General features: G+C 35.5%; 1 protein-coding gene across 1 annotated transcript; it reads right to left on the bottom strand.

The window, feature by feature from the left end:
- Window positions 1–260: 260 nt before the first annotated feature.
- On the bottom strand, window positions 261–16,188 carry IDO1 (indoleamine 2,3-dioxygenase 1). The gene is made up of 13 exons (XM_004606923.1): window positions 16,090–16,188; window positions 14,053–14,148; window positions 13,516–13,635; window positions 10,565–10,683; window positions 8,298–8,312; window positions 6,168–6,267; window positions 5,334–5,451; window positions 4,284–4,335; window positions 3,791–3,939; window positions 3,205–3,213; window positions 2,398–2,735; window positions 1,670–1,707; window positions 261–342 (listed from the first exon to the last, which is right to left on the bottom strand). Exons 1-13 carry the CDS (start codon window positions 16,186–16,188, stop codon window positions 261–263), a joined length of 1,335 nt encoding a protein of 444 aa, XP_004606980.1.
- Window positions 16,189–20,264: the final 4,076 nt, after the last annotated feature.

Below are 20,264 nucleotides of genomic sequence, written 5' to 3'. Positions count from 1 at the left end.
AGTAGCGGGAAGAGGGCCCTGGAGTTAGCACACCACTGGCTTTGGCAAAAGAAAAGCTTTATGGCGGGCGGAGAGGTGCAGTGAACCCAGACGCCTGACTTGCACCCAGCCACCGTGTTTGATCACTGGCATCACATGTGTTCTTGAGTCCCGCCAGGAGTCACCCATGAGTCCAGAGCCATGGGAATTAGCCCTGAGCACCACTAGGTGTGGCCTGAAAACAGAACAGAAACTTTACAAGGACAGAAATGAAGCCCATTTTAGAAAGTGGTTTGTGGAATGGTGGGCTCCAGAGAGGTCCACATCGTCTCCGGGCTGGTCCAAGGCACACTTCCATCACATCTGCAAACGAAAGCTGAAGGTTTCAGAGTGTGGACTCAATCTGTCGTTACCTTAGATTTCTGTTTTGTATTCTTTCTGGGGTGTGTGAGACCCTGTAGTGTCGGGAATCGCTGGCCTCTCCACGCGAAGCACAGAGGAGGGAAGGCTCTTACCTTGCATGCAGCTGACTGGTTAGATCTCCAGCACCGCATAACCAGCACCGCCAGGAGTGACCTCTGACCACCACTGAGTATGGCCCCCAAACAACTACAACAACAACAACAAAATAATAACTTCATTTACGTAACAAATCTCTTCCGTCCAACTATGTCACCCAAAAGTTGCTGTTTGCCGCAGATCTCTTGTGATCAGAAATCCATGGTTTGATGCTTTGGGCAGCTGGCAAAGCTATTGTCAGGATGACAGCAAAAGAATCAGGATGAGGGCCTGGGAGAGACAGTGCGAGGATTAAGGCTCCTACTTCGAGAGGACCTTGATTCAATTCACAGCACCACCTGTGATCCCCCAAGTATCACAAGGAGTGATCTCTGAGCACAGAGTCAGGAGTAGCACCAGGGACCCTCTAGTTGTGACCCCAGCTCCCCCAATGTGAACAAACAAAACTCCAGGTTGTGTGTTGGTGATCAAAGCTGTTCTTCTCTGGCGAGATCTCCCTTAGGCACCAGGCGCAGCTTCTGAGTCTGGCTTCATCCTCCTCCTCCAGCTCAGTCTGAACGGCTCATCACCAGGGGATCGGGAGAGCGGTGAATAGGTTCCATTAGTGCCCACAAAGATCCCCCTCATGTCACTCAATTTGTCCTCAATCTCAGGAATGTGACGAACTGGGTGTTTCGGATTTGTTTTGGTTTCGGCCAGGCCGCCCCTGGGGGTATTCAGATGCTACTCCTTTCTTTGTGCTTGGGGACCCTTGCAGAGTGGGGACTCAAACCAGGTCTTCTGCCTTCAGAGCAGCACTCAGCCCACTGGGCTACCCGTCTGGCCTGCCCACCATCATTCTAATGATGAAAATTCATTCTTTTATTGAATCACCATGTGGAAAGTTACAAAGCTTTCAGGTTTAAGTCCCAGTTATACAATGCTCAAACACCCATCCCTTCACCAGTGCACACATTCCACCACCAAGAATCATAGTATACCTTCCCCCATCCCCCCACCACCCCAGCCCCCAACCCCATCTGTGTAACTGATAAATTTCACTTTACTTTCACTTTACTTTGATTACATTCAATATTTCAACCAAAAAAACCTCACTATTATTATTTGGAGTTTCTCCCCCCTAAAGTTGGACCTGCTGAAAAGGAAGCATTTGATAAGGCACTTGACTTACCCAAGCTGGATGTTAATTTCTCTTATTTGCTCCTCTACCTATTTAATTAAATGTTTTCTTTAGCACTTTTGTGTTTTCATGAAATTTTTCTTGTTAACCAGAAAAATCAAGGCAACAGTGTACTGTTCATGTGTGCACTGGACTCCCTCAAATACACTTCAAACATAAGACTGTGGAGATACCACAGGGGGCAATGTGTTTACTTGCATATTGCTGAGCCAGATTCAGTCCATAGTGTTGAAAAATGTATGTTTAATAAATGTGAAGAGAGCCAGGAACTTGAGGTCCTGGGAAACAATGTAGTATATCTGATATCAGAAGTATATCATGTCATAAGAGTACACACAAGTAAATAGCAATCATAAAACAGTGTTGCTGTAGGGAAAGTATAGATAGCTACAAGTGTCTAAAAGTAGCATATTTTTAGTGATTGCATTAAAAATAATACTAAGACTTTTTATTACATATGAATTTTATTAAGCTTAATCATTGATATTATGATATGGATACAGATTTAAATAGTTATAATATGATTGTTCTTCATTGTTTTTTAACAAGGAACAGATATTCAATAGTGATTTTGAAATTTAACACAGTGTTGCATATTTTTATTAGTGAATCTGTTATAACTGTCAGTGGGATTAATATATACAGATAAATACGTAGATATATATTTTTGGTATCGGCAAAAATGTACCATCACTAATGTCACATTAAAATTTCTTCACCTCGAACATCTCAGTTCTACTTTTCACAGTCTTTAAAAAAGTCATGATGTTTGTGCCTCCAGTTCCTTTATTTGTTGGTTCTGCTGACTCTTCAGATGTTTTCTGTGCCTTGGACTGCAGGCGTGCAGGTCCAACAATGTACTTAGCTACAACATTTAAATGGTAGTTTCTCAAAGACACCATAGCTCTCACACACTTATTATAAGTGTTCTGCAAACTGGCGTTATCTACTGAAAGGACAAACTTACGGACTGAGGGGCCTGTCTCTAATGATTGAAGAAAGTTCTGATGAGCTGGAGGCATATATTTTCTCATTTCCTGGAGGAATAGACCAGATTCTAAATAGACAGAACAAAGACAAATGAGTATAAAAGCTTTTTTTTTCCAGTTGGGAGGCTGGGGGAGGCTAAGTTAGGTCAGGGTGAAACAGTCACCAATGCTTAAGGCCAGAATTTACAGCCATTCTATTAGTGCTGAGGCTAATAGTCTTGCTAGTAATAATGGAAACTCCAATGAAATGCATTTGATTCTGAAAAGCAGATGAATTATATCATTCTTTTGTGACTATTTTAAAAACACTTATGTTTCCTTTCTCACTTTTCTTCTATAGTTGTTTCTTCTAGGAAGATGATGATAAAGAGAGTATATGTAATGTTGTCCTGAAAAATCATAGTACTAAGTCTAGAGTTTTTAAGAGACAATTTTGAGATGAGGGAATAAAGTAAGAAATAAGTATTATATCCAGCTCAAAACTATATACTTTGACCAATGAATATAAGTTCAGGAAAACAGAGTAAAGAGAAATACCTTGTGGAACTTGTTTTTTTTATCCCTTTCTAAGTTTCTAATAGTGTCTCATCTTCAAACATTACTTTATATATGTCTCATATTTAAACCTTGATGCATGCATTGTCCCCAACTGCCAATTCAGCAAGAAGACAGAGCCAGTACTCTCAAGGTTCTCTCACTGAGATCTCCCCTTCCTAACTTAAGCTGCCTGTCCTCTCATTTGCCTGTGACTTTCACTTCCAGAATCAAATTCTACATTTTCAGGACATGTGATATTAGCTTCACCACCATAAACTGGGCTTATGCTTGTAATCAAATGCCAAGATTGACAGAGTGATAGACCTCATTGATTCCTAGATGTTTATGGGAAGAAGCCCCTTCTGCTGCTTCATCTGTGAAATGGAAAGAAGGTAATGTAACAAATTCTCTAGTGAATAGCATCAGAAATCATTATTTGAGATGCTGATGGGAAGACTCACTTTAGATATTAAAATGCTACTTTATCAGAGATGGAATATGGCATGCATAAAATTAGAACACAATCCATAGCAATACAAATATGTACTATTGAATAGAAGATAATTATTTGCCTGTTTCTACTCACCTCCATCTGCATCCTGTTTGATGCCCAGCAGAATATCAAAGCACTGAAAGATGCTGCTTTGAGCTGCACTGCCCCCTGAAAACTTCTTTGGTGTATCCCAAACACCTTCATAGAGCAGGCCCTCTGACAGCAAGGGATTTCCTTTCCAGCTACGTCACGAGAAAATAATGTTTTTTATGAATTGTCAAATTTCATATATAAAATCTTACAAGTGATAATTAATAAACTGAAAAATGAATTATATTTTGTTTTTCCACTCTTTTATGCATAAGAATGCATAAAATGGTTTTGAACTCACTTGTAATGAAAATTCTGTGAACCTTCACATTAGCAAGACTTATTCTCCTCTCTTTAAAAGGTCTAACTATGTTCTCTCACTGCAACCACCACTTCCCACATCCCAATGAATGCTTGACTAAGTAGTAAGTCAGGGAATAAGACAAATTCTTAATATTAATTGTATAAAATAAAAATCTCAGAAAATATTACATACCCTGACAAGTATATGCGAAGAACATTGAAAAAGAGGTTTGGGTCCACATAATCTGTAAAAAGATGAGATCGCTTAATTATAAGAGCAACATGAGATACATAATGCTGGGTGGTATGGAATTGGAGGGAGATATAGGAATCAAATGTCAAACCACTAATAGTGAATTTCAATATAAACTTCAGGAAAGATTTTAGGTTGGACTGAAAAGGCAAACTCGAATGCCCTGCTTTCTGCTCGCTGAACCTCCTGTTCCCTTGTGTCTACTGAACAAGTGCTACCGTAAGACTAATCCACTGTTCGGGCTAAGAGCCAGGGTCCACCTGTCACTCATTGTCCGTGACTAACTAAACCATCAACTGTCTTTAAAGCTCCTTCACATACTTATAGACAGAGAAACTGCTTACATAAACAATGCCAAGCAAACAAAAATAAAACCTCAGCAGTTTCATGCACTGGGAATTTTTTTACAAAGTTTGCTCGTATCTTTGATAAAAGGTCAGTCTTCTTGCTCTTAGTAACTCAAATTCCAGTATTAAAGTCATATTTGTTCAAGTAAGGTAAATTTCCTTTTGAAAATTATTGTTCACATATTGTTTGCATTATTCTTTCATTGGTGCTAAGTTTGTAATAAAATTTGAGCTCACTCTTTTCTGTTTCTTGGTCATCTCCTGAAAAGTAGAATTTGTTCAGAATTTCTATCCAGTAGAACTTGAATTTTTCAGAATTTAAAACAAACTGCACATTTGACAATTGTCTCCAAATGGTGTTTTGTGGAGCAAAGGGATATTCACATACTTAAGAATTCTGACTTTCTTATTTACTACCTATTCAATCTTACTTCATTTTTCTCTCCAAATGTAAACACCTATCCATATAAAATGAGAGCACAAGGAAACGTACTACAAAAAAAGTGTAATTATTTACTGTGGTTATATACAGTGAAACTATAGTATCTGAGTTAGTGCCTTTAAGTCCCACAGTATTCCATACCTCACATAATCAGAAACATTCCCCTCTCAAACTAGACGGTTTTTTGGCATAAATACTTGCCATGAATTTGGTGAAATACTTCAAGAGCTTTGTGCAGACAAGAAGCTATTTCACTCAGTGCATTTTTCAAAGTATTCTGATCTTGTTCTTGTACTGCCTTGAATATACTGGGGATTACCTTTAGAAAAAAAGAAAAGTACTCATTTTACATTTCTAACACTTAAAATTGCTATAGAACAAAATTCTCTTATGTCTTTCTCCTTGAATTAAATTTGTTATTTTCATTTCTTTTCCTTTCTTTTTTTTCCTTTTCTTTTTTATTTGAGGGGGGGCGGTGTTTGGCCACACCCTGGGGGTGCTCAGAGTTTACTTCTGGCGGGCTCAGGGACCGTATTGGATGCTGGGGATCAAACCCAGGTTGGCTGCATGCAAGTCAAGTGTTTTACTCCCCATACCATGTCTCCAGTTCCTCCATTTCTTTCTTGTGCTGAGTGCTCTACAATGGTTTAACTAATTTCTTTATAGTTAGTTAAGCTTTGATTGCCTTTATTCATTTCTTATTTAGAGATGTCCACATAGCTTTATAAGTTTCTATCTCTAATATCACAACCATTGGATTTATATCACAATTCGTAATCCAAATATTAAATTGCATTAGAGGTATTTATTATCAGAGTTTCAAATTTGATTCTTAATGTATGTCCCTTACGTTTTACATTTTAGGTGAAGAAAGAAACAAAATATTTATTTACACACAATAATACCCCCTCTAAGAAATTAAGCAATTGAATTCTGTATTCAAGTTTTTTAGAAGTTAATATAGTTTGATTATTAAATGTTTACAACAACAATATGTGAGACAATATACAATGTTTCCAGTAGGGAGGGGCATACTTTGATTGCAGTTGCAGCTGCTATTTCCACCAACAGAGAAACCAAGAAGAATCCTCTGCTGCACTCCCCACCAGGAAACGAGAAGAGAATGTCCATGTTCCTAAGAAAATCAGGACAGGAAGTGAATATATTAACAAAATATATATATATATATTTAAACAAAGCATATTTGTAAAAAGCTTTTTGGTTTTCAAGAATTTCCCCATTTTTCCAAAATCATCTTGTGAGATAAGTTGGCGAGTTTTACTAGTTGTCTACTAGTTGTCTACTAGTTCTATCAAGTATTTGGAGATATTGATGTTAGGTCAGTTGTCTAAGATCAACAATATATTGATCTGAGACTTTAAATCCTATTCTAGAATTCCGAACTAAAAATTTGAAGACTCTTTTCCTCCAACATCTTTTTTACCCCCTCAGACATTAGTGCTGTATATGTTAATTATTTTGTTGCCTTTTTTCTCCAATGCAAGTATATTTACATTTTTCATTTTCTCTATGAACTTGGTTCCGTTTCTCAGTGATTTATCTATCTTGTGAAGTTAAGGAATTCAAATAGCTAATTAGAACCTATTTTTTTATTGTTAGTTTGTGAGCATGGACTCAGTAAATATGAGTTTTATGGTGGGTAAACAAATACATGGTCTCTGATATTAGACAACTTCTGTAGTTAATTTGCCTTGTGAAGATGTTAGACCCCAATATTCCATGTTTCTGCCTCAGTGTTCTCTTCTGCAAAATTAGACACAGTGTATAATTTTCCCATTGGAAAATCTTTAATAACATTTCTTTTATTTTAATGTATTATTTTAAAAATTCTTTCAAGTCACAGGTTAAATATAATTAATTTTGTCAATACCACTGTATCATGCTATTTCTTTAATAATTTAAAATGATAAATTATACTGTTAGCATCCTTCAGTCTTGATAGTATATCAATAGTTTTGTCACTCCCAAACTTTTACAAGTTCTATTTCCTCCACTATGAGCATTCTCGTATTTTCCTTCTCACTTATTCCTCCTCACTCTTTTGATCTATCTTTGGCAGTTAGGGAATTCAAATAACTAATTAGAATCTATTTTTTTATTGCTACTTTGCAAGCATTGACTCAGTAAATATGAGTTTTATAGTTGTAAAAAAATATATTCTCTACCTTAATTTCTTCCTTCATCCCATTTATTTGTTTAGAGCACCCAGTTTTGAAATTTTTAACTTATTTTTTTACTATTGTTGCAATTAAAAATTTTATGTTTCATTTCCTCTCCATTAGTCCAGTTTCACCCAGGCATATTTATCTAAGATATTTACCTTTACTTTCCTAGTGCCTAAGCACTAGGGCTACAAAGTGCTAAAAGCACTCTGTTTAATACAAAGTAAAGAATTATAAGGACTAGATGAAAAAGGACAGAATTGTATTTCTGGTCACTGAAGTTACTAAGTCACAGACATAAAGACATATAACATTTTGTATTTATGTCTATTAATTGTACATTTTTATATCAAGAAATTTTTAGTAAATAATTATAGCTATATTAGACACCCTGCAAATCGAAGATGAATGTGATGACAAGTGATACAAATGATATTAGGCACAGTTATTGCACAATAGTATATATAACTAAAATCCACACTATTTTCTCTTTAAACAATTACTTGTTTTTTTTACTTTGTCTGAATTCAATAAATCTTTACAAATAAACAAAGAATATTGTAAAAAATTTACTTGAAAAGCAAATATCTTGGGGCTGGAGAGATAGCATAGCGGGTAGGGCATTTGCCTTGCACATGGCCAACCTGGGTTAGATTCTCAGCATCCCATATGGTCCCCCGAGCACTGCCAGGAGTTATTTCTGAGTGCAGAGCTAGGAGTAACCCCTGAGCATTGCCAGGTGTGACCCAAAAAGGAAAAAATATATTTATCATTTGTTTTGTTTAGTTTGGAGATCAACCCAATTGTGTTTAGGGCTTATTCCTGGCTCAGGATTCAGGGATCATTCCTGGTGGGGCTCAGCATGTCATAAGTAGTGCCAGGGGCCAAATTGGGTCCGGTTGCATGCAAGGGAAACTTCTTGCCCACTGTGCTATTGCTTTGGCTAAAACAGCTCATAACCCAAATAAGAATCAGTACTTACTCATAAGCCATAGGTCTTATGAAAGCAGCCACAAAACAATGAACCGATTGGAAGGAAAAGAGAAAAACAGTTTAAAAATCAAACAACTAGGTCACTGCTGTTAGAATAAATTCTACTGCAATGCTCCATAAAAAAGGCAAGATGCAATCAGATAAAATATGTGCTTTTTGTATTTCTTAAGTTGGCACCCCAAATGCTTAGCTTATAATTTTTAGATGAATTAAAAATGAAGATATTGGACACAAGACTATAAAATGCATAAAAGAAAACATCAGCAATGAAGTCCATAACATCAACATCAGAGTTGTATTTGGAGACATTTGATAAATGAGAGCAATAATAAGCAATTGCAACAGTATCAAATCAAAAAGCTCTTTCATAGCTAAAAAAACTATCACAAAACCAAAAAGGCAACCTGGGAATGGAGAGAAGATCTTTGCACACCATGCATCTGACAAAGGCTAATTGTCAAAAGTCATCTATACATGGTTTTTTAAAAAATAACAACATGTAAACAGTTTACATACATAAGGAAAAAATGCTGAACGTCACTCAGTATTAAGATAACAAAACTGGAAGTCACAGTGATGTCTCACCTCAGTTCTAAGGTCAAGGCTTATTTTTAACAATTGCTGGAATTTCCAAGTATTAATGAGAATGTGGAAAAAGGAAATCTGATAAACAGTTGCCATGAAAGCTAATTGGTATAGTTATTATGGAAATTGATGTGCACATGACATAATTTTTTAAAATAAAATTTCCATAACAGCAGGAATACTGCTGTTAGAAATTTAATTAAAAATTATAAAAACAGGGGGCTGGAGTGATAGTACAGCAGGTAGGGTGTTTGGCTTGCACACAGCCAACCCAGGTTCGATTCCCAGCATCCCATATGGTCTCCCGTGCACCGCTAGGAGTAATTCCTGAGTGCAGAGCCAGGAGTAACCCCTGAGCATCAACGGGTGTGACCCAAAAAGCAAATATATATATATATATATATATACACAAAAATCTACTTTAAAATGATAATTTATTCCTGTAGTCACAGTTTCATTATTTGAGATGGGTAAAATATGTAATTTGCCTACATGCCATTAACATAGTAATGAATAAAAAACTGTGGTATATCTAATCAGTGAAATACTATTGTTCCCTTTGAAATATGCAATCACACCGCCCTTTGGTACAAAATATATAGGACTTGAGGTGATTAAGCTAAGTAAAATGGGTAAGAAAGTGGAAGACAATTTGTGGAGACTTTTACTCCTATATAGAATATGAATTGCTAAAGCAAAGGATTTGGCAAAAACTAAAAAAATTCTCTCTTAGACCCAGTGAAAATTATGGTGATTACTATAGGGAAAAACAACAGAGGTGTGAGTAATGAGTATAGAGGTCTTTTTGATGGTGGTTGGCAGTGAAACTTTGACAGTGCAAGTGGTGACAATTACACACACCTGTAGGGACATGAAACTACCACACTGAAGAATTCTGTAATATATTGCAAACCAATGATAAGCTAATTGAATAATAAAAAAATGAAACATTAAAAGTTAATTTAAAAATTGTTTTGCCAAAGGAAAACATATATAAATAAGCAAAAAACAGGATTTTGCAACCTAGTTTAGCTAAAGCTCTTTATTTGGTGGCATTTCTGTGTCCATAATATTCCTCTAGTTTTGTACATACAAATCTTATGTTCTTCATGATTATATTATCTCATTATTTTGGACTCCATTACTGAATGGTTATTAAGCTACTAGATACTGAGCAGACATTTTCACCTCTAAGTTTAGCTGACTCTCAAATAAAACTAGATATTTAAAAATTGAATATGTAGCACCCCAGAAAATAATAATCAAAAGAATTCTGCCAAGAAATAGTACATGCTCTATTATTTTATCAATATGAAATCTAAACACCAGTAAAAAAATCAGAATTTATCTGCTAAAAGAAAGGTAAGAGAATTAAATGAAAAGAAACACAAGGTAAATCTCAGTATTTATATAAAATTTTGTGTATAGTAATATGTGTATATATGTGGTAGAAAAACAATCACATTAGTCTTTTACAGTCATACATTTTTTATTTAATAATTATGTACATTTGTCTGCTAATACAAAAATATCTGCAGCTAAAAGTATACTGGACAAAGTAAGCACACTCGAACAGCATTTAAAAACTGTGCTGTCAATATTAACCCAATGATCTAGACATTTGACTTAAATATATAGTTCTTTTATTCCTCTCACATCACTTTTACATACCCATTTGGATCCTTTTTCTTCCAGTTTGCCAAGACACAGTCTGCATAAACCAAAATAGGAGGCAATCCAAGTTTCTTAGAGAGTTCGCAGTAAGGAATAGCAATATTGCTTGGAAGAATCTAAGTAAAATGTAAGAGTGATATTTGAAGTTATTACATTTTTCTTACAGTTGCTATCAAAATATTTGTTTAATATACTGTTATTTTAAGAGTAAACAAATATATTTTCTCTTTTATCTAGTTCATAACTTAATCCTCATATTTCTTAAAAGTTCACATTTTAAATCTCTGTTGTGAGCATATACTGTTCGTAGATAGAAAAAGGAAGTCGAGAATACGAAGAATATTTGCTGTACTGAAGACCTTCTAATGACCTATGAATTACCTGCAATCAATAACTCATCTATCCTTTCTGAGGATATGGGTAAACCATATTTATTATTTATATGTAAGGGATGTATTATTTACAAGTAATATAAAGACAGAATTAGAAATCTAAAATAAACTAAAAGTTACCTGTAATTAGGATTTTTGGAATATATGTACTATAAATATAAGTTTATATTGCTCCTAAGAGAAACTTTTTTTGGATGCTTTTTAGAAAACTATCACCGCAGGATAATAGTGATGCTACACTTGGAAGGTTTACTTGTGTCAGAAGTAAACCTTCTTAGGCAAAATATGTTTTTTACTTGTGTCCCTTCTTAGACAAAATATGTTTTTTATTAGACTATTTTTTGTTTTGTCTGTGTGCTTTCTCTTTTCTAAATTTCTTGTTTGTATATTTGTTTTGTTTTTGCCCACCCAGCAATGCTCATGGATTTCTCCTCGCTTTGCATTCAGGAATCACTCCTGTTGATGCTTGAGGGACCACACAGGATCCCAGGGATCAAACACGGTCAGCTGCATGAAAGGCAAATGCCTTATCCTCTGTATTATCTGACCCCTCTTTACTAAGATTTTCTTAAATATTTAAAAATTAATTATATATTTTTTCCATTTCCAACTCCCGAGTTTCTTCAAAAGTTATGTTATATGAAAAAATTATTAAAATATATTTTTAATTCTGATCTTCAATCTTATATGGATATTAGTGCATACATATAGACATTTATATATGATTACAACTCACATTCTGGGATTCATATTTTTTATAGTCTTTTTTCCCCTTCTAGTATGCTTTTCTCTGCTTTGGATAGGCTCTGCCAGCCTCATAAGAGGTCATTCAAACAACTATTTAACTCTTTTGCATTCTCCCTGTTTTGCACCTTGCATATACTGCCTTTTATGTATGCACTTTTATTTGTTTTTTTTTTTTTGCTTTTTGGGTCACACCTGGCGATGCACAGGGGTTACTCCTGGCTTTGCACTCAGGAATTACTCCTGGCGGTGCTCAGGGGACCATATGGGATGCTGGGATTCGAACCCGGGTTGGCCGCTTGCAAGGCAAATGCCCTACCCACTGTGCTATCGCTCCAGCCCCTGTATGCACTTTTAATCATTGTATCACTGTCATCCCGTTGATCATCGATTTGCTAGAGCAGACCCAGTAACGTCTCCATTCATCCTTGCCCTGAGATTTTAGCAGCCTCTCTTTACTTGACCTTCCCAACGGTGCTGCATTAGAGGCTCTTCAGGGTCAGGGGAATGAGACCCATCATCATTACTGTATTTTGCATATGAATACAACATTTTAAAATATACAACGCTTATGTAGGTAGTAAGTCTCAGACTCTTGAAAATCCTGGGAGACTAAGTTCTAAATGTTAAACTAGGCTGTAAGATGAAACCTTTTTCTGTTAACCACAGAATCTATATATATGCAACTTAATTATAAGGAAGTGTGTTCTGTAATAATGTAGAGCAACTTCTTCCTCTTTCTCAGGTACTTGATGATGACTAATCACAAATGGGCTATTCATATTATATTTTTAAGCGGGGTTGGAAAGCAAAGGAAGATAAAATACAAATTATTTTTATCAAAAATTAAAAATAATTTCCATTAAATGGTAAAGCTTTCTGGAATAGATTGTATTTCTTTTTATGATTTAAAGGTTAACATAAAGTCTGTATTGAATTCAGATTTGATTTATTCTGAAAGTAGTTAACTTAATTATACTAAGTTAATAACATTATTTAGTCTCCAATATCCAGTATCTGTAGAATTATTAATGGAGGAATGTCTTGAGAAGGCATTGAAATAGCATTAAGAATTGAGCTTGTAATAAAGGAAAAAAGAATGAGCAAGGCAAGAGAGGAGGAGGAAGATAAAATTAATTAATGAGCTTCAAGAAAGAGGGGAAGACACAGAATGATACTTTGAGTCAGGGAGAAGTTGGTCAGAAAGTCATGCTCCTTTCCCTCTGCTGATTGAGTTAGTTTGCCTGAGATAGTATGAGATGATATTGCTTTAAATCTAAAGTTATCTACTAAGACTAGAATAGAACTAAGAAGTTCCATGTTTATTGACATAAGGAAGAAACTGAGAAGAAACATAAAATGTTCATGTCTCCCAATGGTATAGCAAGAAAATACTTTATATTCAAAACCATTGATGCAACAATCACTGTAACAGTAAAATAGTAGAAAGAAGCAAAATATTTGTAAAGACAATGAAATAACATCTAGTAAGTGAATAAAAGTTATAAAGTGATTTTAAATGATGTCTAGGGAGATTGTGTAACAAACTAAAACATTTTATGTTTAAATACATTTAAACAAAAGATGCAAGACATGTCCTTATAGATGCACAGAACATCTATATAAGAAAAAGAATAAAGGTTGAATAATAATAATTTTTTTAGTTCACATTAATTCAGTGAATATATTCCTCCTTTCTATTACCCAAACTGAAAAAAGGAACAGTTTTAATACTTTGAGATTCTTTTCAGCTGCAGATATATTGGATATAAAATTGTCAGGCAGAAAAACAAATGTAAGAAAATTCCAGACCTTTCGCACATCTCCATCACCTCGATTCCACACATATGCCATGGTGATGCACCCTAGCACCAAATGTGCAAGGCGCTGTGACTTGTGCCCTTGTAGGTCATCAATGCTGAGTTTTGGCAACTGAGAATAAATGGAGAGGTTGACTCAAATTAATCACAAATCACGAATCACGAAATCCCGTTGATTGTCCAATTTTCGAGCAGTCTCAGTAACCTCTCCATTCATCCTATCCCTGATATTTTAGAAGCCTCTCTCTACTCTGCCTTCCTAACGATACCACATTGGAGGCTCTTTCGGGGTCAGGGGAATGAGATCCAGCTTGTTTCTGGCTTTGGCATATGGATACACCATGGGAAGCTTGCGAGGCTCTCCCATGTGGGCAGGAAACTCCCAGTAGCTTGCCAGTTTCTCCCAGAGAGACAAGTAGGTTATAAGTAGGTTATTAATATCCAAATTAATATGAATAAGGTAATAGCTCTCAAAACAATTTTTAGATATGATATAGTAGAAGAAGTCTAATGAGGTGCGTATTCAAACCTTCTCAACATTTGCACGTAGTTCTCCATTCTGAATCAATTCGGGAAGATTTTTAGCAATGAGAATCCAGGCATCATAAGGATAAGGTAGCTCTTCCTTGAAAGAGAGACAAAGGGACTTTTATTTACAAGTTAAAATTCTTGAAAAACAATCTTGCCTCTCAGAGATTGCCTCCCTGCCTCAAAACTCGTTCTCTGCAAGAGTTTCTGGTATCACACCTGCTTACCTCTAAGCCAGTTGACTTTCCAAAACCTCAGGGCTCTGACCTTCATGCTTCTTTCCTCTCCATGGTACTCTCATCTGATTCATTTGGGAAATCACCTCAAAAGTCCCACAATAAAATTTTCCCAACTATTTCAGTCTAAATTCATATCCCTATGAGTCCTATGGATCAGCCCTTTTCATATTAGTAAGTAATGTCAAAAATGGGAACTCAAAGCTGAGAGTTCATGTAAGTAGGGTTCTCTGTTTGCTGTGGTTTAGACAGGAGTTTCCAATTTAAAGACAATTTCTCTTTTTATGTCTCACAACCCCAAAGTATGAAATTTATTATGCTTTTAATTCTGTATGGGTCTGGTATATTATTTATTGAATATGTAGGAACACGAAATTTATATTTGAATATGTATGATGATAAAATAAATATATATTTGAATATATGTATATATTTGATTAAAAATAAGAGACACAAGTAAATACAATTAGAGAGATCTATATTTATCTTACTAGACAGAGAGGAAAGAAAAAGAAAGGCAAAGCTTTTTACCATTTTATTCTCTTGACAGAATAGTAATTCTCAGGTCAGAGACTCTGAACCCACATTAGTTAGACTCACATTCTGTCTCTACTATTGCCAGCTCTTCGAGTTGGGGCAGTGTCTGAAGCCTTGGAGCTGGAGAAATAGTACAGTTGGGTAGGGTCTTTTCTGTGCATATGGCCAACTTGGGTATGATTCCTCCAAGTCCCTGAGTGATCCCTGAGCTCGGAGCCAGGAATAAGCCCTGAGCACTGCTGAAGTGCCCGCCCACCAAACAAATGCATATGTAAAGTCTGCTTGGCTCCATTTTCTCACTAGAAAATAAGGTTAATATCACGTACACCTTTCAGAACCTTGTGAATATGGAATGCTATTTGTAAATTGAAGGGCCAGAGTACAGTGGTTTGGGCATTTGCCCTGCACATGGCAGAGCAGGGCTTCGATCCCTAGCACGATTTAAGGTCTCTGAGTGAGCCAGGAGCGATTCTCTGAGCCCAGAACCAGTCCTGAGCACCTCAAGGTGTGACCCCCAAACAAAACAAATTTGTAAATTTATTTTATAAGATAAATAATTGATGGATAGTGAAATATTAATTAGCTACATTTTCATGAAATTATTGTAAAAACAACTTAGAGAAGTGTATTTCCTAAAGAAAAAATATAAAGGAAGTTTGCAATAAAACTAAACAATATATTTCCAACTTTCAGTTGAACTGTATGTAAATAACAAGTAAATTTACTATAACACATAGTAAGGAGTGTAAAATATCAAAGCCTAATCAAACTTGGAATAAATATCTTGCAAAAATTAAATTTTGTCACATAGTAAAAATGGGGTTTCTTTCAAGATTCATTCATCACTTTTTAAAAAAGTGATTATTTCATCAAATTAACTTTATATTTCCTTAATATAATTTTTTATATTTTGCATTTAACTAAATAACCTTTATTTACAAAGTAATTGATAGATTTATGCATACAATGCATACAAAATTTTGACACCAATCCCACCACCGGTGTCAACTAACCAGTATATTAATACTTTCCTAATTTCATCATATCCCATAGCTTGCTAGGCAACACTTAAGTTTGAAGTGAATCTACATCTAAATTTCTAAACAAAAAATTTCTAAAGCTAAAGGTCCACTTATTAAACTCTGCCCCCAAGTGGCACTACTTTGTCTATTTGTTCAGTAAAAAATTGTTCACTAGAAGTTCATTTGTACAGGGAAGTAATGGTTAGAAACTATTTTTGTCTATATTTCCATGCTCTCACTTACTAGTGGCGTTGGCAGAGCGAATCCCAGAGCTTCATCTATATGATAGTCTTCCTCGATTTTCCAGTAACTTTCCACAGGAGGTGCCATCTCATGTGCCATCTTGCAGCCTACTCTTCTGGCCCTCCGAAGCCTCTCAGATGTTTGGGAGCATCTATTTATTATAGAAGTTGCTGTAGCCAATGACCACACCTTATGACATAAGCAGTAAGAAATGACTTTCACTTTTGGAATGGTTTCATTTTCTACTTTCCTTATTTGTAATTTGATAACTACTAGAAAGAGAAAATAATCTCTATTCCTAGGGAGGATTAACTGAAAGTTTTTTTTCTGTGACAAATCTTTAACACGTCATTTGTTTACTACAATAAAGGATATCAGAAAAACCTCAACTGAGATAAAACCATGAAAGTCAATGACCAGAACATAACATTTTCATGTTTTAGAGATTCAAACCTTTCAATAACATTTTAATTAATTTAAATAAAACTTTAAATTAAATATTAATTAATTAAATTTAACCCATTAATTAATTTGATCAAGATTAAAGTTTAGACTACAATTTATTTACTTAGCACCATCACTGGTTTTCTTAAAGTTCCTAGAATTCTTTGAACACATAATTATCTTGTTTTGAAAGTCATTAAAATGCAATATGTTGTACAAGGAGTTTTCAAAGACTTTGAAGTAAAAAATAGTAGGAATCCATAAGAAGTTTTTAATCTTTTTAACTCATCATTCTTTGTTTCCTGCAGTCACATAGTCACTTTTTATATTCTTAATAAGTCTACTTTAAGAAGATCCTCCAGCATGTCTACCTCCAGACTGCACTCACAGTGCTCAGGGTTTATTCCTAACTCCGTATTCAGAGATCACGCCTGGTGCTGCTTCGGGACCATGTGCTGTGCTGGGAATCAAATCTTCTCAGTTGCATGCAAGTACCTTAACCCTGTGCTATCTCTAGGCCCATGCAAAGATTGTTAGTGTAAGAAGTCAGAAGACATACATTTCCTTTTGGTTGTCAAAGAAGAAAAGAGAAAGAATTACTATTTAGTCCATTCAAAGACTGCAGTTTGTCACCCACCTATCATAAGGACTGTGATAGTCTTTGAGAATAGTTTTTTTAAGGGTTACTTTTATTTTACACTATAGTTATTTTTAAGAGAGTTTCACAAATCAGCCATGCATTTTGTTACTTTGTTTCATCTATTGCCTTGTTGCTTTAAATGAATGTTTTACAAGCATACTTTTGAAATCAAAATCAAATTAAAAATAAGTAACAACTAAAAATATGGTGTGTTGTTCTATCATGTCTAAATGGAAGACAAAAATACCAGTATCAACACTGAGAATTAGAAAATGTAGGTTATTCTATAATTTACCATTCTTTGTACTTTATAAATTGTTCAAAACAAAAGAATTCAACATTTTATATGTATACATACATATATACACATCTATACATAGGTATACACCTATATATGTTTATATGTACATATACACATACACATATTCCTAGCTTCACAACCTGTGATTTTATAAATTATGCATAATTTATACATGTATGTTGGGCTGGAGAGATAGCACAGTGGGTAGGGTGTTTGCCTTGCACGAGGCCTATCCTGGTTTGATTCCTGTGCCCCCTTCAAAGAGCCCAGCAAGGTGCCGAGAGTATCTCGTCTTCCCAGCAGAGCCGGGCAAGCTACCATGGCATATTCGATATGCCAAAATCAATAACAACAGGTCTCACAATGGAAACATTACCGGTGCCCGCTCGAGCAAAATGATGAACGATGGTATGACAGTGACAGTGTGGATGTTATGCATATAAGTAATTTGAATAGATAATGTAAGTCCTCAATAAGGCTCTCTTGTGCCCTAATACTGGATTAATACCTCAAACAAGAAATTATTGATTACTCCAAATAAAAACATTAATTATTGACCTCACCACTGACTCACATGTTACTGTTTCTTGTTGCCTGGCAATGAGTCTTATCAATGGATACTCCGTAGGTAAGTCTTGGTCATCAGAAATGTTTACTCCAAAAGAGATGAACGAGTTGTAAAAATGTCTGAGATACATCAGCTCTCCGTTGAGACCTTTGGGGTGAACTTAGAAGCAGGACAGGCTCAGTCCATGTCCTGCCAAAGCCTGGGAAGCTGCATTAATACCCCAGCAGCTGTTGCATAACCGAGGCCAGTCTCCACTGCCCCTTGACTGGGCTCCACAGGGGTGCCAACAATGCCAAACATGTTAGGTACTCTGGGTTCGTTGGCTGAAAACTCCAGAGTTGGGGTGAGTGACTTCCCTCCCAACCCCCACTGTACTTTCAAAAACCCAGGCAGCTACAATACGTTCCACCAAGCTGTCATGTAAGCTTTCTGCCTGTTAAATATTCTGGATTTTCTGGATTGTGTGGCTGCGAATGAGACATCGCCAAACAACATCTCCACACTAACAACATCCCAGTAGGAGTGCACCAGATTGGATGGGAATGTAATGTAGAAGCCAACTAAGCTCAATTAACACAAATATTAACACAAAATACTCATCTAGCAACAACAGATGAATAGACCTTCAGATAAGGACTTAATCTCCCTATGTTGAGATATAACACTTTTCATAAATTATTTTTACTGAGGTATTTTAGATAATTCAATTAGCCATTTCATGGTAACATGCAATATAAAATAAATTATGTGGAGCCCGCTTCAAGGGCAGGCTTGAGTGTTGTTTGGGAAAATGGTGACAATAATAGAGGGAAGGTGACAGGGGCAGTGAAACCAAGATTGAAATATTGAATGCCTGTAACAAACCTTCATGAATAACTTTGCAAACCACAGTGTTTAAATAAGGTAAAAAAAACACAAAAAGATGAAATAAATTAAAAATCTTTACTCCAATCACTGTCACTGTATCACTGTCATCCCATTGTTCATCAATTTACTCGAGCAGGCACCAATAACATCTTCATTCGTCCAGACCTGAGATTTTAGCAGTCTCTCCTTACTCGTCTTTCCCAATGATTAGAGGCTTCTTTCAGGGTCAGGGGAATGAGACTGTAATTGTTACTGTATTTGGCATATCGAATACACCACGGAGAGCTTGCCAGACTCTTGGGTTTAAAGATGAAAATAAATAAATTTTAAAAATAGACTTTTTTTCTCTTGCAGATTACATCATTGTCACATTAGACATTCTATTTTGTATAATTTATCCTGCTACTTTTAAGATTGATTTGTCTACTTATTCAAAAACAAGATATGTACTAAGTTTCTCATATTATTGTGTTTAGCACCTCTGGGATATACTTCCTATCTTCTCTCATTTATCTGATTAATATTTTCTAAAGTCTTCTAATCTGTATAGCATAATATATTACTCATTTACTGAGCACTTTCATCTCATTCTGTCTGTTTGAGATTTCAACTTTTTCCGTACCAGCCATATCATTATGTATGTATCTCTCACACTTGTAAAGACCAATTACTTTTTCTTATTACTGTTGTATTCCAGAGTTGGGCTGGAGTGATAGAACAGCAGGTAGGGCATTTGCCTTGCACACGACCAACCCGGGTTCAATTCCTCCGCACCTCTCAGAGAGCCTGGCAAGCTATAAAGAGTATCTCGCCCGCACATCAGAGCCTGGCAAGCTACCCATGGTGTATTTGATATGCCAAAACCAGTAACAAGTCTCACAATGGAGACATTACTGGTGCCCACTCGAGCAAATCGATGAGCAATGGGATGACAGTGACAGTGAATTCTATACACTAAATTTTCTAAAATATAAAATTTCAATTAAAATTGAAATAAAAGTCTGAGAAAAGAGTACAATGGCTCAGATGTTTTCCTTGTCTCTTTTAAGATCCTTTCTGTTTGTCATAAGACAATGCTAATATATCTTTGTGTGGTTTTCTAAATTTATTCTACATAGAGTTTATTGAAATGTGTTAATAGTTGTTAATAATACAATAGTATTATTGATAAAATTGGGGAAAATTTTAAGAATTTCTTCTATAAATGTACTTCAAGTTTTTTGATTTATCTAATCTCTGTATTAGTTTCATTACTTGTGTGCTGATATGAGATATACTGTCCCACAGAACACTATCCTTCATCTTAGTTTATTGTTTGATTATTTCTGATCTTCATGTTGATAATCTCAGTTGAT

The sequence above is a fragment of the Sorex araneus genome, chromosome 1 (assembly GCF_027595985.1).
Source record: "Sorex araneus isolate mSorAra2 chromosome 1, mSorAra2.pri, whole genome shotgun sequence".
Classification (NCBI taxonomy): Eukaryota; Metazoa; Chordata; class Mammalia; order Eulipotyphla; family Soricidae; genus Sorex; species Sorex araneus.
This window is presented reverse-complemented; position numbering and strand designations above follow the sequence as displayed.

Bases quoted from the DNA above. Each gene is read 5' to 3' on its own strand.
- IDO1 (XM_004606923.1), bottom strand. From the start codon at position 16,188: ATGGCACATGAGATGGCACCTCCTGTGGAAAGTTACTGGAAAATCGAG. The intron at 10,684-13,515 runs GTCTGGAATTTT...CATTTTACTTAG, and splicing joins GTGATGGAGATGTGCGAAAG to ATTCTTCCAAGCAATATTGC. The intron at 3,940-4,283 runs GTATGTAATATT...CTCGTGACGTAG, and splicing joins CTTCGCATATACTTGTCAGG to CTGGAAAGGAAATCCCTTGC.